The following is a 20,570-nucleotide window of genomic DNA, read 5'->3' as shown; positions in this document are numbered from 1 at the left end:
ATTATGTCCCATTTGGAAAAGTTAGAGGAACCAGGACATCTAGCCAGGAGAAGACAAGCACCTGGTGGAAGAGTGTGGTGTGAGTGCATGCCTGTGCGCGTGCAAGCACACACGCAAGGAGTAGGAGAAGATGGTAGGGAGAGAGTTTTCAAATACTCAAGGAGATAACACATGAGGAAGTGTCATTGTATAATATTCACCTCGATAAAGCAACATTACAATTAAGAAAGGATTTTCTCATGATCTACACTGAACAAGGATGGAATGTACAGACTTAGAAGGTTCTTGGAAGTGTTTAAGCCGAGATCAAATGGATCCAGCAGCGGACAAGAACTGGGCTTCATGTTCTCAATACGCCTTTCCCACTCAGGTTCTCTAACGCAATGACCCTGGGTCATTTCCTGGAGGCTAGTTTTGTTTGTTTGTTTCATAAATCCCCGGAAAAAAGTCTGTTTTGCTACTCCTTTCCTCCTCATCTTAAGAGCCAGAAAAAGAAAAAAAAAAAAAAAGTCTAGTGAACTTACTGTTAAGGTTTCTGGTTCAGCTCCAATTAATTTACTAATAATCAGCTGCCTTCTTGCAAAAGGACACAATGGCCCAAACACAGAAGGTCCAGTCACAAGTGTTTCTAGACTTAAAAAGACCCGCTCATTTTCCAGCCAAAGGTTTGGAAGCCTTTCCTTTTTTTTTTTTTTTTGCGTTATGCGGGCCTCTTACTGTTGTGGCCTCTCCCGTTGTGGAGCAACAGGCTCCGGACGCGCAGGCTCAGCGGCCATGGCTCACGGGCCCAGCCGCTCTGCGGCATGCAGGATCTTCCCGGACCGGGGCACGAACCCGTGTCCCCTGCATCGGCAGGCGGACTCTCAACCACTGCACCACCAGGGAAGCCCTGGAAGCCTTTCTTGATTAATTTGTGCCATAGCCTCTTCCCAGCTAACAACTGGTGTCAAGTCATAAGAGACGGAAGGCGTTAGAAACCACTGGCCTGTAGTCCTGATAGTCCATGAGCCAATGCAACGAGGATAAACGGCCATACAATCACAGCCATTTCCACATTTTATGTGAGACCTGTACCCATTACCAGAGCTGACAAATTATGGAAGGCAACTGCGTGCACACATCACAAATGAAGGAGCCCTTCCAGATACGCACACACCATTAGTAACGATTACATGTACATAGGACTTTGCAAAATTAGGATATGATCAGTAATTTATTTTAATTCAGTTAAGAAAACAGTGGCACCAGTCCAGGATTTTATAGGCAATCACAGAGTGTCTTGAGAAAATGACACAATTTGCAAATATCCAGATGGCAGCAGGGGCTTCCAGTTACTGGTTTATGTGGAAGGCTGGTGGTTAACGTAGATAAGCCAGGTGACTAATCACAGAACTAACGGGTCACCTCCATAGACGCTGAGCTAGGGCGGAATTCTGCCAAGAACCAGCTGCTTGGTCTTGAGAAACACAAGACGGAAGTTACCAGAGCCATCCCAAACAAGGCTTGGCAAACCTCACTGCTGTGGGTACACAGCCATTCTGTGAAGTGGCTGCTACAGCGCTAATGGTGGGGTCTCCTATCCAGACACTCAGGAAAAATGGGTCTTTGACCATGAGGCAATTTTCTCCAGCAGGCGGTTCACCCTCACGTGTTATGTGGTGGAGGAGACCAGTGATTTAGTCATTTAGGGGGCAACGTGATGTGGTTGGGAAAGTACAGGACTTCAGGGTTAGACTGGGATGTGAATACTGGCTCCTCCATCTACTGGCTCAGCCATCCTGGAGAGGCCACTAGCCAGCTCTGAGCCTGTTTCTTCTACAATAAAGGGCAGCTATACCAACCTCAAAGGATTACTATAAGGATGATTAGGGGACTTAGAGTAAGGCCTCTGTTGCAACTGATGTGCATAAACAGCCTTCAGGGAATTAGGACGGTGATCATATTTCTTAAAATTGTTTTAGGAATCTTTTTGAGACACAGAGGTCTTGATGATGATGATATTTACTGAGCACTCACTACGTGCTAATCACTGTACATGAATCATCTCATTATGGGAGAGCCACCGTCATGCCCATTGTACCACTGAGGAAACTGGGGCTTAGAGAAAAGCACAGTAGATTGTCCAAGGCTATATATATCACTAGCAGGTAGTTGGAGATGGCATTGGGACCTGGGCAGTCTCATTCCAGAGGTGATGCCCTGACAGCCTCAAATGTACACATGTCAACATACTTTTCTCTAATAAACCTATTCCTAGTTCATGTGCATCCTGGAGGACCAAGAGCCCAAGATACTGATCCAACTGAACAAGCCTCAGAACCAGATATTCAGATCCTATCAGCAAGTGACAGCCCTCTACCATCCATGTGGCTCCCCATCCAGCAACATCTGAAGCCACATGATTCAGGGAGTCTATTTAAACACCTGATGAAACCCCAAGATTCTAACTTCAATAACTCCTCAGAACTATTTCCATGTAGTTGATTGTATATATGGTCAGTTCAACACTATATGATACAAATTCCAAGAAATGTATAAATTACTAGAAACCAGCTGACCCCTTTAGCTCTCCAGCTGGTATGTAACGAACACAGCTCCAGGTGCATATATTTCAAATACACGTGTGGACTGACTGGGGCATAAACTATGGCAGGGCATAGAGTTCACCTTGCCCTTTAGAACTGAAGCTTGAAAGGTACCTCCTCAGTTAACAAAGTGCTCACGATTACATATTTAGAAGAAATATCTTAAAAGCATTTTACTTGTCTGTTGTTTTGCATATACCCCCCCACCTTTTCTTCACAGAGGTAAACATCCTTAGATGCCACAAGGTACACTGGTATTAAACACCAGACTAAATCCACCAGGAAACCTGGCATTGGGTCGTGGCTCAGCTGCTGATTTTCTTAGTGGCCTTCTGCAAGTCATTTCCCTCAGTATCCTTATTCATAAAGTGGGGAGAATAATACATGCTTTATGTTAACCTTACAACATTGTTGGGTTCTCAAGTGAGACACTAGATGTGGTACTTAGAAAAACAATTCCATCATTTTTAGGTCCATTCCAAGTTTCCACATAAGGCTACTGGCTGAGTCAAAGTTAGAAACATATACAAAGACATGTCAGAGACATATACAAGAGAGACAAAGGCAATGACTACAAATACCACTAACTAAATCTGGCCTAATCTTGACCACATCTGAGATAGTGAATCTAAAACCAAAAGTAAGCTGTCCATCAAATTGTCCAAAAATTCTTAGAAATTCTTAGAAATAAAAGAATCACCACTTTGTGTTTTCATTAAATGGACCCCCAAACTCTTAAAACCTTCTCACAAGGCTCCAGCATCCTTAGCCAACATATACACTCATTTGATCCTTCTTCTTCTTCTTTTTTTTTTTTAAAATAGATTTATTTATTTTTTGGCTGCATCGGGTGTTCGTTGCTATGCGCAGGCATTCTCTAGTCATGGCAAGCAGGGCTACTCTTGTTGTAGTGCCGGCTTTCTCATTGCAGTGGCTTCTCTTGCTGCGGAGCACGGGCTCTAGGTGCATGGGCTTCAGTAGTTAGGGCACGCAGACTCAGTAGTTGTGGCTCGCATGCTCTAGAGCACAGGCTCAAGTAGTTGTGACGCATGGGTTTAGTTGCTCCGCGGCATGTGGGATTCTTCCCGGATCAGGGCTTGAACCCGTGTCCCCTGCATTGGGCAGGTGGATTCTTAACCACTGCGCCACCAGGGAAGCCTCTGAGCCTTCTTTTTATAAAAGCAAACTCACCATGGGAAAATAGTGACTTTTAACTTGGAATCAGTGTAATTCGTTAGCACTAACAGCTTTTCTTTGAGTGACTTGATCAGGTGTTCAGAGCACATAATACGCCTAGAAGAAGCAGTTCCTCCTGGCATGAATAGTAAGCACCCAATAAATATAAAAAGAGATCAGCTGAGCAAAGCTGCATCAATGAATCAGAAGAAACAAGCTTAATGATGTCCACATGATACTATGTTTCTCTGTGAAAGTCTAGTGCTATGGACTAACATGAACTAAGCTCCTTAGATTTTGTAGTTAATGATTAGAGCTAGAAGGATCTAGCTGGTTATGGCATCAAAATTAAACATCTGCAACCCAACTCATATACCTGTGTCATAAGAAATACTACATTAAGGAGCCTTATTGTATTAATGTCATAATCCATGTAGAATAATTTTAATATTTAAAAGATAATTTAAAGAAAATAAAAAATTAAAATATATCATTTTTTTCTATCACTGAAAACTATCATTGAGATTTAAAAATTTACAAATCATTTAAATCCCAAGTAGAAATTTTGTTATGATGTGCTTTCAAAAGAATGTTTATTGTTGTACATTTTTGCTCAAGTGTATGGCATCAAATGCACATCAGCGACACCCGCCCCTTCCCCACGAGTCTTGCCCTGCACGCTTGCTGCAGGGACAGGAACAAATGCTAGAAGGCACTTGCCCATGCAGTGCTGTGCCCACTGTCCTCCTCATAGCAAATTCTAAAGGAACAGCCATTATGAGTTAAAGGGCACAGGTGCTTTGCTTCAACTACCTTTGAAGGTCAAAAAGGACTTTGGATAGGCCAATCCTTCTTTTTAGCATAACCACATTCTTTCTGCAAGGAAAATGATCTTAAAAAACTACTCTCATAGGAATTCACCGTTGATGCCTCGCTTATAAACAAGTATATAATCATGTTTTTCAAAAGGCCAACTAGTGTATGCTGTTTTTTAAACACTTACAAATGCTAACGACACCTGCTGGTAGAAAATATGATTTTAGTTAACTGCTGATGGAGAAGTGAGGCCTACAAGGGCTGGCTGTCTTTTGAACTGGTAACGAAACACAAAACGAGCCCCCAAATCACTTGTTTCTTTTTCCAACTCTGCCTATCGCCATTATCAGGAATCGAAAGGCCAAATTAATGAAGCTAGGAGATGTACTGGACTGGACCCCTCTGATTCGAGGAGTATAGAGCAAAAGAGATATTCCTACTCTGATTTAAACACTAGGGAAAACAAATCCTAAATAGTGATACCTGAAAAATATTTACCAACTATTTTGGAAACTGTTCCTCTCCCACCCTTACTCTCACACCAGAACCTCCCCATGAAAGGAAAGTAAGTCACATTTTTAAATCTGGATTCAGCTACCATGAAGAAAATTGATATCTGACATCTGGTGATACATTTTTCTTACCACATTTGTGATATACAGATATATTTATGTTCTAAGAACAAGAATAAGAAAAGATTAAGCAGATGGGTTTTATACCTAAGCCTTTAGCCAAACTACACAAAAATACAGGACTAAGTGACAACAGGAAGGGACTAGTTAGAGTCCAGAGCTATTCTCAGTATTCTTTTCTTTGACCCAATTCAATTTATTCATTAAGCTAGGTTATGCTTCGTTTCCTTCCAAAAGGAGTCTGAGGGGACACTAGCTTCACTGCTCCCACATTCATTAAATTATGAAGTTCCCACTGAAAAATCATATATCCATTCCAAGCCTGAACAACCTGAATTCTATGCAGGTACTGTCCTGTCAAAACTTAAATAAGAGTCCAAACACCACTAAGGCCATCACACTTCCACAGCCACTGGGAACAAAAACGCTTTGTGAAAATACACAACTGAATTGAGGTGTGGGATGGGGATGGGGGTGAGAAGTTAGTTTGCACTCAACTTACAGAAAGCTGATTACAACCTGAGACTGTCTGGAGTCCTGTCAGCTTGGAGCAGCTCTTGTTAGAGGCAATGAATCTTTGATGCTGTCCTCCCGAATATACATAATTCAGTGAACCAAGAGCACATAGCTGAGCAGACCCAAGGGTGGCAGGTGGGTGGACCCCCAAGAGTACTGTGACAAGGCCGGATGCACACTTGCCTCCAGACTTTCTTGGTCGTGGTGGGGGAGAGAGGAGATCTCCCAGATACACACCAGCGGAAATGATGACCTGGGTCCTGTGGGTTCCACTACAGCTTAGCCACAGCAAAGGTGCAGTCTGACGAAAGCAACCGTATTCCCCAAGATCCTCAACGAAAGAGAGGGACGCTTTCTCCTCCACCTGAACCCAACCTTTAAGGCCAGTGAGCTCTTTGCCAGAGCTATAACACACAGGAGGAAAAGGCAGACTAAACACAAGCCAGGAGGATTCCCTCACATTACTCTCAAGGCACAGGAAAGTTACCAGAAAATGTTTTCAATGTTCCAAGAGGGCTTCCCACTGCCCGGAGGAGTTTAATTCATTTTAAGAATCCATGTGGGAGACACTCATAGTACTCATTCAGCTCCCAGACACCCAACTGAATGACACCCACTGGCCACAGATGACAAGCAGAGGTGCGGTGACCCGTCTTTGCTGCCAAACAGCTGCAAGTCCAAGCCTGACAGATGAGATGTCCTGAGGGGTCCACAAGAATGTCCCCCTGCCTGGTCAACCTCTGCAAGAGGAAACCTGTGCTTAAAGGGTAACTTTTCCCTGGACTTCCATGGTGGCGCAGTGGTTAAGAATCCTCCTGCCAATGCAGGGGATAGGGATTTGAGTCCTGGTCCAGGAAGATCCCACATGCTTCGAAGCAGCTAAGCCTGTGCACCACAACTACTGAGCCTGCGCTCTGGAGTCTGCGATCCACAACTACCGAACCCGCGTGCCACAACTACCGAGGCCCGCGCGCCTAGAGCCTGAGCTCCCCAACAAGAGAAGCCACTGCAATGAGAAGCCTGCACACCGGAAGGAAGAGCAGTCCCTGCTCGCCTCAACTACAGAAAGACCACTCGCAGCAACAAAGACCCAATGCAGCCAAAAATAAAATAAATAAAATAAGTAAATTTATTTTTTAAAAAAAAGGGTAGCTTTTCCCTGACGACCAAGCCCATTGATGCAGTAAGTCCCTCTTCGGAGTGGATCGACAGTCTGAGAGCCCTGCAGGACGCAAAAGAGAGGCAGGGGCAAAGAGGCTGCTGCCCTCAGGCTGGGAGGAAGAGAGATGGGGACAGAGGAGGTGGCGCTCTCTTGATCCATAGAGGGGGTGGAAGGGAGGCAGAGAGACAGAGACAGAGTTAGAGATGGAGACAGGGAGACAGAGAGACAGAAAGAGTGTATGAGAGATGGAGAGAGAGGAAGAGGAATGCACAGAGTGAGAGATGGAAACAGAGAGACAGTGACACAGGGAGGGAGCAGAGAGAGTAAGAGACGGAGAGAAAGACGGACCCGGAAAGGTCCAGGTGGAGGCCCTACCTCGGAGTCCTTGGCTGGACTGCTGGCCGGGGGTACTTCCAAGCTGCAGTTCGCTCTCTTGACCGTGAGGTAGAAGGGGTAATCCTTGGCTACCATGGCAGCTGCCGGGCCTGCCCGTTGGGATGTCACCGCTGACCCGATGCGACCACAAAACTCCCAGGCGAAAGGGGGTCCCAGCTCCACGGTGCCGGGCGGCTGCAGCGGCTACACGGAGACTGACAGCCGGCTTCTAGCCTAGCTCGGCCTGACTCTGACGCTCCGGCTAAAAGGGGGCGGGGCTTAGACCGAGCCCGCCCGCCCGTCTAGGCTGGGGGAGTGGGCGGGGCCCTGCAGGGAGCTCCAGGGAGCTCCCAGGTGCCGCCTCGCTGAAGCCCCCTCCCGAGCCGCGGCGGTATACGGCGGCTGGACCCTTCCTCCCGCGGGCCCTCGGCTCGGGGCCACCCAGCCCAGTGGCAGCTCCAGTTGGGCTCCGCGGCACACTTGGGGTGGAAGAGGCGGCGGGTAGAACGGAGCTTCGGGCGAAGCCGGGCGGAGGCAAGCGTCCTTGAGGGAAAGTAAGAGTTTTAAAAACCCACATGAAGAAGCAGTATTCTGTCTTGCCTTATTCCTAGCCAGTCTCTCCCCATACATTTTTTTTTAAACCATGGCTCACGGGCCCAGCCGCTCACGCATGTGGGATCCTCGCGGGCCGGGGCACGAACCCGCGTCCCCTGCATCGGCAGGCGGACTCTCAACCACTGCGCCACCAGGGAAGCGCTTCTACACCCATTTTTAAGTATGAAGAGGCTGCCTGCCACTTAGAAGAGGAATCTGACAGGGGTTGTCAAGATAAAGCTGTGCAGTGATGAGCCGGCACTACCACGCCTTACTGCAGAAACACATTGCAAATGCCCAATAGGCAATTATAAGATCATTCATTCCCCGCAGCCCTGTCTGGAACAGTAAAAAACAAACCCAAGTTGGAAACAACTGTAATATCCACCAACGGGGAGTGCTTAGGTAAATTCTTATCACTATGGAACACCACGCAGCTGCAGTCAAAAAGAAGATGGGTCTGTGGGTGTGGCATGGAAAGATCTCAAATGTATTAGGTTCAGTTAAAAAATAATTGCAGAGTAAGCACAGTATAATACCATTTGTGTTAAAAAAAAATCACATCTACAAATGGATACCATAGGGCTTCCCTGGTGGTGCAGTGGTTAAGAATCCGCCTGCCAATGCAGGAGACATGGGTTCGAGTCCTGGTCCGGGAAGATCCCACATGCCGCAGAGCAACTAAGCCCGTGCACCACAACTACTGAGCCTGCACTCTAGAGCCCGTGAGCCACAACTACTGAGCCCGCGTGCCACAACTATGGAAGCCTGTGCACCTGCGGCCCATGCTCCACACAAGAGAAGCCACCGCAATGAGAAGCCTGCGCACCACAACGAAGAGTAGCCCCCGCTCGCCGCAACTAGAGAAAAGTCTGCGTGCAGCAAAGAAAACCCAATGCAGCCATAAATAAATAAATAAATAATTTTAAAAAAGAATACCATATATTTTCCCGTTTGTGTTAAGAAAAAACCCACATCTACAAATTTCTCTGTATTTTCTATAGAGAAATGTAGGTAAATACCATTGAAAACCATCTGGAAGGATCCACAGCAAGTTTTTGCAGGGCTGAAAGGAGGCAATCAGTTCCAAGGGAATTAAAAGTAGTGGACAAAGGAGCCTTCATATTATAGCTAATATGTTCTTAAATATTTTACATGAAAAACATATCCATGTGTTGGGAAATTAGAAATTAATTTTTAAAATATTAAAATGAGCATTATCTCAAAAGTTATTTTGTAGAGTGCAGTGTTGAATTTTTTCCCCCTCCTGTCAAAGTCATGGCCACAGCAGGTGGGGGTCTAGGGAGATGATGTCTTTCCTTTTGACTTCTTAGGTATGTAGGAGGTAGTGGGAATGGAAATATCTAGTCTCTGTTTCAGTGTTCTCTGCTCCAGCCGAGGCCAGAATCCAGCAGTTCCTACTTTCCAGGCAGGAAACCTCATGATACACAGCCCTTTCATCCCTGCCTTGAGGATGAAAACCCACACGCCGGCACTAAATTCGCCGGCTTTCCTGCCCAGCTAGTGTGGACAAACTGCCTTCAGAAGCAGAGAGAATCTGGTCCAGTTCTGCCAGCCTCACTTTTGTCAACCATGTAAAGGAAGCTCCTGAATGAGTGAGTTCCAGCTGGCACTGAAGACAGCACCTGAATTTTTTTCCTCAAATATACACCCTAAAGCAGTGGGAAGGAAGTAGCTGAAAAAGAGGTTTGGGGTGGGAAAGAGTGGCTCAGGACCACTTGTTTTTTTCCTACCTGTATTCCTGAACACAACTTTGTCCTTTTAGCCTGAACTGTGCTGATGGAGAGCTTACACAGATGCTCACTGCGAGTCTGGCCAAGCTTGCGGTGGGGAGTGAGGGGAATCCCACCTCCAAGGGCAACCAACCAAAGCAGCCCCTGATTAACTTTGCCACCAAAGGCCTCACACAGGGCTCCTCTGGCTGCCAAGGATTTGAGCTGAAGCACCTGGAGCTTGCCCCTCATTCCCTGCCTCCGCCCGCTCCTCGGGCCCCCACAGGCCCACCACCCCAATTAGGCGGCTCTGGCCAGTAACAGTCCCTTCATGGATGGGCTTTGATCCCTGTTGGAGCTCACTCGGCCTTGACCTCCGGTTGGGAAGTGTACATCCAGCACTTGGTGAAGAAGAGAGTGACCCTGGTAAACTATGCCAGCCCTGGGACTAGGCTACTCACTGCAGGATTCTCCGGACCAAGCACGAAGTCTGGCATATGTAAGTCCAGTGTAGTAATAAATAAACCCTATGGAAGAGAGGGAACTTTAACCTCAAGTACAAATATCGTACAGCAAAGAAGAGTCATATCGGTTGATGAAAAGGCTGCCATATCCACTTGCTCTTAAACATTTTTTTGCCCCTCTTCAAAAGACGGAACCATAAAAATCAGTCAATATACATGGCACAACATATGTGCAGCAAACTTATGTCTTTCCCAGTATGTATGCTAGGCAGAGAGAGAGGAAGAGGAAGAGGAGAGAGAGATTGCTAATGGCCAGTAACAACTTAAATTGTGCTGGGAAAAAAAAAAAAAAAAAGCATAAGCCCCAAATGAGTGCAAAAGGGAAGATGGGAATCTGGAGTTCCTTTGGGTGGTCTGATGCTTCCAAGCCTCTCATAGCTTGAATGTCTCACCACGGTGAATAAGATTCTGATATTTAAAGACATATATTTTTCATACAATAAGGCCTGTAAACTGAAACCTGCAATTTTGGGTATACACAAGCCATGTATGTGGTCCTTGAGACATTTAAAGGATTTTCAAGGATATTTTTGACTCCATGCAATTTCTACTTTCAGAACCTCCCTTGTGTGTGATGTGCTACTCCAACATTAGCAGATTTGGGCAATCTGCATAGGATTCCAACCAGGGGTGTCTATGGTCAAAGACTTGGTCAGAAAGCAGGCTGCTTGCCACTATGGAGAACAGTATGGAGGTTCCTTAAAAAACTACAAATAGAACTACCATATGACCCAGCAATCCCACTACTCGGCATATACCCTGAGAAAACCATAATTCAAAAAGAGTCATGTACCAAAATGTTCATTGCAGCTCTGTTTACAATAGCCCAGAGATGGAAACAACCTAAGTGTCCATCATTGGATGAATGGATAAAGAAGATGTGGCACATATATACAATGGAATATTACTCAGCCATAAAAAGAAACGAAATTGAGCTATTTGTAATGAGGTGGATAGACCTAGAGTCTGTCATACAGAGTGAAGTCAGAAAGAGAAAGACAAATACCATATGCTAACACATATATATGGAATTTAAGAAAAAAAAATGTCATGAAGAACCTAGGGGTAAGACAGGAATAAAGACACAGACCTACTGGAGAACGGACTTGAGGATATGGGGAGGGGGAAGGGTGAGCTGTGACAGGGCGAGAGAGAGGCATGGACATTTATACACTAACAAACGTAAGGTAGATAGCTAGTGGGAAGCAGCCACATGGCACAGGGATATCGACTGGGTGCTTTGTGACCGCCTGGAGGGGTGGGATAGGGAGGGTGGGAGGGAGGGAGACACAAGAGGGAAGAGATATGGGAACATATTTATATGTATAACTGATTCACTTTGTTATAAAGCAGAAACTAACACACCATTGTAAAGCAATTAGACCCCAATAAAGATGTTAAAAAAAAAAAGAAAGCAGGCTGCTCTACAGGAGGGCTCCCAAGCACAGCCCTGAAGCTGGTATCAGAGTGGAGAGAAGTTAGTCCAACTCTGCAATGCTGCCGAGCTGAGCAGCCCCAGGAGCCCAGCATTCCCCATCCTGCCTGTCTGTGTGTTTATGGGCTTAAGAACAACACTGCCCTAACAGTCAGCTTCACTCAAAGCAATGGCACAAAGTGCCTTTCAGAACTCGCCTTCGGCACAACTCGTTATGATCCTATAAAACGCTTCAGAGCCGGGCAGTGTTTCTCGCTAGCCAGAAGCCTGGAGACTGGAATAAAGAAGCCTGTTCTGCATTTCCAGGAACAGTGCCAAGAGCAGAGCCTGTGTTCTCGCCTGGGCTGAGCAGGGCTCATTTGTGCTGCTGATGAAGTGGTGGGCTTCCACCCACAAGCCTAGCTGGGGCTGTTAGCTCGTTTTAGACAGACTGCCAGGCACGACTGGGAGACCATCCAATCCCACTGCCATGGCTGTGAGCAGAACAGGCCCAGCATGAGGCTAAAACTTCAGAAATCAAAGTGGTTGTGACAGTCTTCTCAGCCAACGGGACAATGCTTTGTTCTGACAGCAATATACTTAGTATCTCCACCCATTCCTGAATCTCTCTGCCAGAAAGGTGTGTGAGGTGCACCTGCTCGAGAAATATGGTTGAGTTTAAAATATGGCCTTTCACCTGTAACCTCTGCTGTGAGGTATGTATTTGCAGAAGGAGTGCAAGTGACAGTAGTTGATGCCCTAAAGCCTAGACTTCAAACACAATGCACCTCCATCTGCTTCCCTGGCATGTGGAGCTATCTTGTCTACCCCTGCTAATCTGACATGGTCGTGTAGGTACATGTTGGACATGTGTGTACTAACCCCCCTCCCCTCCCCTTCTATTTAGGTGACATTCCCAGCTAATGACCAAGCTCCCTTTCCTCTCTGCAACTTCAATCTTGATGGGAGAGGGGAGTTAAAAGCCTGAAGAAGTTCTGGTAGTGAATTCTGAGAGATCAGGACTGTGGTTTACTGCCAGACAGGTAAAAATGGCACAAATAAAGCACTGACAATACCTAAAATCATCTAAAACTCTCCCTCTGCCTGGGGAGATGTCCACTGGCTCCAGGTTAGATTTATGAAAATATATACCTGGATCTTCTAAAGCTGGAAGACTTCATTCTTGCCTTCTCTTATAGATCTCATTTTCTGAAACAAGTCTGAAAAACCAGTTAGGTGATAGCATCTCTTTCTCCCAGTATTGAGCTAATCCTGTGACTTATTAGCTATAATCCAAAAACAATCAAGATTTTATGTTTAAATACAAAGAATGATATGTGTCATGCCCTGATATACCACAGACAGGTACAATCATTATAGCAGTGATTCCCAACTGGGGGCGATTTTGTCCCCTAGGTGACATTTGGCAATGTCTAGACATTCTGATTGTCACCGGGGGACGGTGCTAGTGGCATCTAACAGGTAGAGGGCCAGGATCCTGGTAAACATCCTATAATGCACAGGACAGCCCCCCACACCAAAGAATTAACAGGTCCAAAATGCTTATAATGCCACAGTTGAGAAACCATGCATTAAAGGGTAGAGCTGAAATATGGCATCAGAGCCAGGACAATCTGTTGGTTTTGACCTCAAGAATATTTTCGCTTTAGACCTTGATCACTGATTGATGTCAAATGTCAGTTTAAGCATAGTGGAGCAACGAAAAAAATGCTTGAGTGCCAAGAAGCCTCAGAATATTGACATGCCTAAAATCTTTCCTTCATGCCCATACCTGACCCTTAACTGAATAACAGATTTCATAAAGCATGAAAGGACAAGAGAATAAAGAAGAACATGGGAGTAAGTGGGGAGGGGGACAGAATATCATCTTAAATTGTTTCAGATATGAAAATGTACCTCAAAAGGCCAGTGAAAATGAAAGTTGCAATGACAGATAATACTTTAAGAAGAACTTGGGGAGGGGGAAGAAATGTTTCAAAGCTTGGTTTATCCCAGGACAAACTTTACCACCATATTTAATTGTTTTGGGGGGCAGAAATGCAAACTCAGTGATGAAATAAAACCCCCAAAGTGTACAGTTTACTGTGTTTTTGATACATAGCATAGCCTGTGCAATCAGAAACCTGTCTTCACTGAAGATTTTGCAATAAGAATCCTGACTTTCTCCAATTTGAGCTGATTACTATCAGCAGGCTTGCTTTGCTTACAGAATTTGAGCCAACCTTTAGAACCTTCTGTACACTTTGAACTTTATGGGGAGTCTGCATTTGTTTGAGAGTATTTCATATTTTTGGACCAAAATTTAATAAATTTGTTATACTCTGAAACTATTTATTCCCTTCAGACTATAGCTAATGTATGCATCATGTAGGGTTTTTATACTAACCACTGCATGGAGAAACTGGAATCTAAAATGTGTAAAATTAGCTTTGGATAGTGGAGGTGTTTTCTCTTCCATCAACTACAAACTCAGCAATCAAAGTGCCATATTTCATCAAACCTAAGATGCCAAAGACTGTAATATGTGCTATTATTTTTATGTACAACCAAGAAAGAAAAAAATGTTGCCAATTAAGTTATAACACGTGATCAATTGTAAGATACATCCCAATTCCAGAGACGTTAAAAGGTGGGGGAAATGTGCAAAACAATGAAATATAGCACTATTCATATCTTCTGGCCAGGATTTGAAAACCTACACATTTATAGAAATATGAGTTGTGTGAATTTAGGGACAATAATTCCAGAGACCACCTGCAGTGAAATCAACTGAGAAGCTTATCAAATCCACATCACTGGGCCCCACTTTGGGTCTGCTGATTTGGAATCTTCAGCAGCGGACTCCAGAAATTTGTATTTTTGATAAACACCCTCAAAGCACAGTGTTTGAGTAGTAAAGTGTGAGAATTATCAGCAAGCCCAATAATGAACCTGGGCCCCCGCCCTTGCAGAGACACTGGAACCCCAGATCCTCAGGCCAGAGGTGTCCGGGGGTAATTAGCCCATTGGTTGTAGCCTCACAATCCAGAATAGGCACAGAGAGCTGCTTATTTGTTCAGGCAGTACTAAGGAAGTATTAGTGCTGGACAGCCTGCTAAAAGCATATGGGTGCATCAGGGGTACAATGAAAAATAATGCAAGTCCACATTCCCAGTAAACTACCAACTAAGCCACCCACAAGGAGATGTGTTCTGGCTCTTGGGACTTTGATTTACAATCTGGTATCCAAAGTTCCAATTAAAAACATGCTTATCTTCATAGCCAGGGGGCATGACTGCATTTAAGTTTCTAAAAAATTAGCTCCAGCAGTAGAGAATGGGAGGAGGGCGGTTGGCTTGAGATGTTTACTTGAAAAATACCTGGGGCTTTGGTGGGGGTGGGGAGGGGAGGGTGGTGTGAGCAGAAGACCTTAATTACAGAACGAGTTCAACCAGCACAAACAGACTCTGGGACTCCTGGCAAGCCTCTGTCTCACTCATCTGGTGGGAGCGAAGTCGGCTGGTGTGTGGTAGAGCGCAGCCAATTAGCTGAAAGTGTTCCTTGTGCCGTGGGCATCCCATAATACTACAGGGGGGTGGAGGGTGTTGGTTAAGTGAGCCGAGTTACAGGAGCTTCTGCTGTGTCTGAATTTTTCCATCTCACATCCAAAACCAAGCTCAGCAAACACAGGTCTCAGATGCCTGCAATTCTGACTGAACCAAAAGCCTTGGCAACGGAAGGCTGAAGAAAAGCACCAGCCTCTAGTTCACCGACGTTTATGCCTGTACGATCATATAATTCTTTGGCATGACAAGAACCATCAACCAGATGGCTTCCTGGCTAATTCCTCTCCTCCAAGACTGTCCTCAATCCGCAGGCAAGGGCAACCCTTACTTTGTACCCACACAGTGCGGAGTACCTGTTTTTCACTAATAATACTCACCCCGCTCATAATGACTGACTCAGTGTGTCTCCACCTACAAGGGCACAGGGACCATAACTATCTCAATCACCACAATGGCTCCAGCTCCTTCTGTCATGCTGGCACATGGTAGAAGGATCCATATTTGTTGAAATAAAAGTCATATTGAAATGGCACTAATCAAAGATCATGTCATAGAGGAGGTAAATTCAGAGAATTTTTGCAACGAGGAACATCATCTATTTAAAGTTTCTGAGATGGGACCAAGAAAGTAAATGCAGAATACCACAGTGGGCTGTTAAAAGAAATCTTGAAAAGGAGCATGAGTCCTTTAATAAGCTTCTTGAAGAGTCCCAAACTCACTGAAACCACTTATAGAGATGGCTCCGGCAGTGTAAGGCTATGGGGCCCTGTTGGATATTACTGAGAGTTTTCGGTTTCCTCCAGCTTTTTACACACACTCAGCAATTTACACTCATTTCTGAACAAGGTAGACTTGCCAGGGAGATTGAAACTCTGGTGGCAAAGAGATGTCAAATAGTTTGTTTTCTAAGACTCCTTGTAACAAGCTCATCTTCCCTTTTCCTTCCCTCTAGAGGCACTGTCTTCCTTTTCCTTCTCTAGGTTTTTGATTCCAGGTTAAACTCTATAATTTTTTTTTTCTTTTCAATTTGCCATGCTCATACCTAGTGCTATTAATATAGAAACTTTGTTCTCTTGAGCTGGGCCCTGGGTGGCTGACTTTTAAGGAGAAGGGGAGATTTTGCCTGGTGTTTCTGCAAGATCAAACATGGTGCTGGTCTACTATTGCCAGGTTGCTGTGAAATTATGGACTCAAAAATTTTTTAGCCAAGGAAGCCAGTGGGAGAGGAAGGAAACTTCTCTGCTGGCTGCTCCACAAAGGGACGGTCATGCTCTCCCGTCTGGGCCTCCTCACCTGGAGTCTTACAAGAGGTGCTTTGAGAGCCCACTCTGGTTTCGACACAGTACGTGGTGAGCAAAACTCATCTGTCAGGGAGTGGGAGGAAGGGAGGGAAGAAGGTAAGAGAGAATTAAAATTGTAAAGCCAACATCATGTGGCTTCCTCCTTGAACTTTAATAACCCAGTGCTGCCTGCAGGCTCAGAAAAACCATATGCAATGGGTAGGTACAAGGATTGCTCTGGTGCCAGGAAAATGCAGCAAGACATAACTTTTATAAGGTAAGCAATGAATAAATGCCCTGCAGGAACAAAACAGCTTTTAAAATCTCTGAAGTTGGCAGCCAGATGCCTGAAACCTTGGTTCAGTGCATCCAAAATGCACAACAGATAAGACCACCTTTAAGATGAAGTCATCTTCCAGGGGAAACAATAGGTGGGGAGGCTGAGTTTATATGATTCAGAGCAGCAGGGGAATTTGATCTGTATTTTCTTTGCCACAGCAAGACCCATTTTAATGCATGTTAGAGGTTTTCCACCAGTTGGGCAAATTTTCTAGAATGTTTTTAAACGGAAAACATTTTACAGCCTGCCTTGGTTTCTGAAAGAGCCATCTTTCTCCCTGGGTTAGGGGTGATCTTTTTTTGTCTCATGGCATTATCGAGAAGATCTGAAACTACTACTCTTCATCTGGATTCTGCTGTTGTTAGAAAAGGCAGTTTGGGGTGTCTCATTACACTTCACCCTCAGAAATGTTAAAGGAAGTGCCTGTCACCAACAGTCAAAAATAAAAATGATGCTGGCAGAGCTCAAAAACCAAAGGGATCAGCATTTTGCTTCAGTTTCCTGTTCATAAAACTTTATAAAAACAACCCACCCATTAAAGAAAAAAGCCCACAACAATAGCTCATTATTCTTTTCCTAAACGCTTGCCTCATGCCACTCTGAAATTAGGTGCCATCATGTTTCCTGAGTTATGGGCTCCAAACACCACATCCCTTTCCTCCCTTCCTTGCCCCCACCCCACCTGGCATCATTCCTGAATTTAGACACTTCTCCAGTTTACGAGCTCAGCAGAGAAAGGCCAGTGTTCCGCTCCTACCTGCCCAGAGGAGGCCAAGCATCTGCCCCAGCTGGAAGTAGGAATAACAGAGGCTTCCTTCCCCCAAATTAATTCTCATTTCCTAGAGAAACTTTTAACATGGAAAGTGCAAAATTTCAAAGTGAAGGAAAAAAATTCCTACCGACTGCTCCAGTAAACTGATCATTACAAATGCATTGCCTTGTGACATTAATTTTTGAAGAATAAGATATTTCCCTTCCACCCTCGTTCTACAGTAAAACTTTATGGAATATTCAACACCCCATCCTTCAGTCCCTGGGAGAACACAGGAGAATACAAGCTCTAGAGTAAGAGGCCTGAATGCAAATACCAAGGTTTCCACTTGCTGATGATGACTTTGGACACTTTGTGTAACCATGCCAAACCTCAGTTTAATTGGCTGTAAAATGGGGATATGAGAGTTTCAAGTCTTTAATGAGATAAAACATATGAATAGTTTAATGAGATAATGCATGTGTCAGCAATCTAGGCACAAGGTAAGCGCAAAATCCATATTGTTATTAACCTTTCTGGTAAACAAATCATCTTACTCCCTCTTTTCTCAATGAAACAAAGAGGAAAAGATGGAATTTGGGGATCTTTTCCACCCTCCTTGCCTCCAAAGGGGTTAATTCTTTAATTTAAACCAGGATTTCAAATACTGATTTAACTACTGGACATGTATAAAAGAAGTGGCACAGTGAAGAGTGAACTGACCTAAATTTGAAGACATGGGATCCAATCCTGGTTCTACCACTAAATTTGCTGTGTGACCTTGGGCAAGTCTATTAAACTCTCTGAGGTGCAGTTTCTTGAACTGCAAAATAAGGCAATTTAAAAATAAATGCTCGGGGCTTCCCTGGTGGCGCAGTGGTTAAGAATCCGCCTGCCGATACAGGGAACACGGGTTCGAGCCCTGGTCCGGGAGGACCCCACATGCTGCGGAGCAACTAAGCCCGTGCGCCACAACTACTGAGACTGCGTTCTACAGCCCGCAAGCCACAACTGCTGAGCCCGTGTGCCACAACTACTGAAGCCCACATGCCTAGAGCCCGTGCCCTGCAACAAGAGAAGCCACCGCAATGAGAAGCCCGTGCACTGCAACGAAGAGTAGCCCCCGTTAACCGCAACTAGAGAAAGCCTGCTCACAGCAACGAAGACCTAACGCAGCCAAAAATAAATAAATAAATAAATAAATAAGAATAAAATAAAAATAAATGCTCATCTTCTGTGATCCTATAAAACAACAAAGACTGAGCTGTATATGAAGTATTGTCTCAAATTTATGCCATTTTATTTCAGGGGAGAATAAAAAAGTGATAATATAACTTACTGATGAAAGCATCCTTGTCTAAATTTATTTATTTATTTATTTTTTGGCTGCGTTGGGTCTTCATTGCTGCACTTGCGGGCTTTCTCTTGTTGCAGCGAGCCGGGGCTACTCTTTGTTGCAGTGTGCGGGCTCTAGGCATGTGGGCTTTAGTGGTTGTGGCATGCGGGCTCAGTAGTTGTGGCGCATGGGCCTAGTTGCTCTGTGGCATGTGCGATCTTCCTGGACCAGGGCTCGAACCCATGTCCCCTGCACTGGCAGGCGGATTCTTAACCACTGCGCCACCAGGGAAGTCCCAGCATCCTTTTCTAAAATCAGCATGTTTGGTGCAGGCAGCCCACATTTTGGGTTAGTTCAGCATGGTAATTTTATTTTTGGCCATACCGCACGGCATGTGGGATCTTAGCTCCCCTACCAGGGATTGAACCTGTGCCCCCTGCATTGGAAGCACGGAGTCTTAACCACTGGACCACCAGGGAAGTCCCCAGTATGGTAATATTTTATAAGGGCTCATCAGAAAGTTAATTCAATGTCCTCATTTGTCAGGAAATGCAATGAGGAATACAGGTTTTTAAAAAATTATTAAATGGCCAAGGAAACAAGGTTGAAACAGAGGTTAGATCAACTATCAGCAAAGAAACTGAAAGGAAGATGGAGCTAGTCTACAAATGGGAAGGAACTGGCCTAAAATATACCACTGTCACTTAAAAATAGATACTTGGCTGCATGGTGCCTATGTTATCTGTATGACAACATTTGGTTCCTACTGCGTCCTCTTCCTACAGGCCTGTTATGACTATGAGAGCTGTCTGTTCCTTCAGTGACCAAGTCTTGCTGCCTTGTGGATTTTTCCCAGTCATAACTTCCTCTCTGCCCTTCGGGTAGGCCGTTTACATCTAAGTAGCAGGACCTCGGCCAGCTCTGTTCTAGATGCAACACACAGACAGCTGCTGGCATGATGCTGAGGACCAGAGGCTTCTCAAGGCTGAGAGCTCTGTGCACCCTGGCCAAATTTCTGATGTAAAATATTTTCATTGACGTCACACATTTATAAAAAATCAGAACTAAATGGGCTTCCCTGGTGGCACAGTGGTTGAGAGTCTGCCTGCCGATGCAGGGGACACGGGTTCGTGCCCCGGTCTGGGAAGATCCCACATGCCGCGGAGCGGCTGGGCCCGTGAGCCATGGCCGCTGAGCCTGCGCATCCGGAGCCTGTGCTCTGCAACGGGAGAGGCCACAACAGTGAGAGGCCCGCGTACCGCAAAAAAAAAAAAAAAAAAAAAAATCAGAACTAAAGACAAAGATACATTGCAGCAACTTTTAAACAGTGCCCTATAAATAACAAATGGAACTAGAATTACTCAACAAATCATAAGCTTTATTATTCTTGAACATCTGTGTCTCTGACTTGACTGTGAGCTCCATACAGGCAAGAAATGACTCTCTTGTTCAGCGTTGTATCTCCAGCGCCAAAAGATGCCTAGCAAGTGACAGGAGCTCGACAAAAGACCACCATAGCTGATGAAGTCTAGTGGTTGGCTCTCTGCTAGGCACCGTCCTTTGACTTTCCATGGTGTATCTCAGGTAATCCTCACAATAATCCAATCCAACTGAGGTACAGGGAGTTCAACTATTGATAACTTGCCCAAAGTCACACAGATGGTAAGTGCCAGAGCTGGGTTCAAATGCAAGTACTTTGCTTCCAGAACCTGCAGTTCCACACATGACTTGAAACATTAATTGTCTGCAGACCATTTGCAACTCAGCAGG

The 20,570-nt window shown here is 45.0% G+C and overlaps 1 protein-coding gene across 4 annotated transcripts in view; it reads right to left on the bottom strand.

Annotated features, from left to right (window-relative positions):
* Window positions 1–20,570, bottom strand: part of ARHGEF3 (Rho guanine nucleotide exchange factor 3) — a 310,939-nt gene that overhangs the window by 60,796 nt on the left and 229,573 nt on the right. The window contains exon 1 of one of the 4 annotated variants that reach the window (XM_032649432.1): window positions 7,263–7,517. The exons of the other annotated variants lie outside the window; for them this stretch is intronic. Coding sequence (XP_032505323.1) covers window positions 7,263–7,358 — 96 coding nt within the window. The 5' untranslated portion in view covers window positions 7,359–7,517. Of the gene's footprint in view, window positions 1–7,262; window positions 7,518–20,570 lie in introns of those variants that run through there. 4 annotated transcript variants of the gene reach the window in all.

This window comes from Phocoena sinus, chromosome 11 (genome assembly GCF_008692025.1).
Source record: "Phocoena sinus isolate mPhoSin1 chromosome 11, mPhoSin1.pri, whole genome shotgun sequence".
NCBI lineage: Eukaryota > Metazoa > Chordata > Mammalia > Artiodactyla > Phocoenidae > Phocoena > Phocoena sinus.
This window is presented reverse-complemented; position numbering and strand designations above follow the sequence as displayed.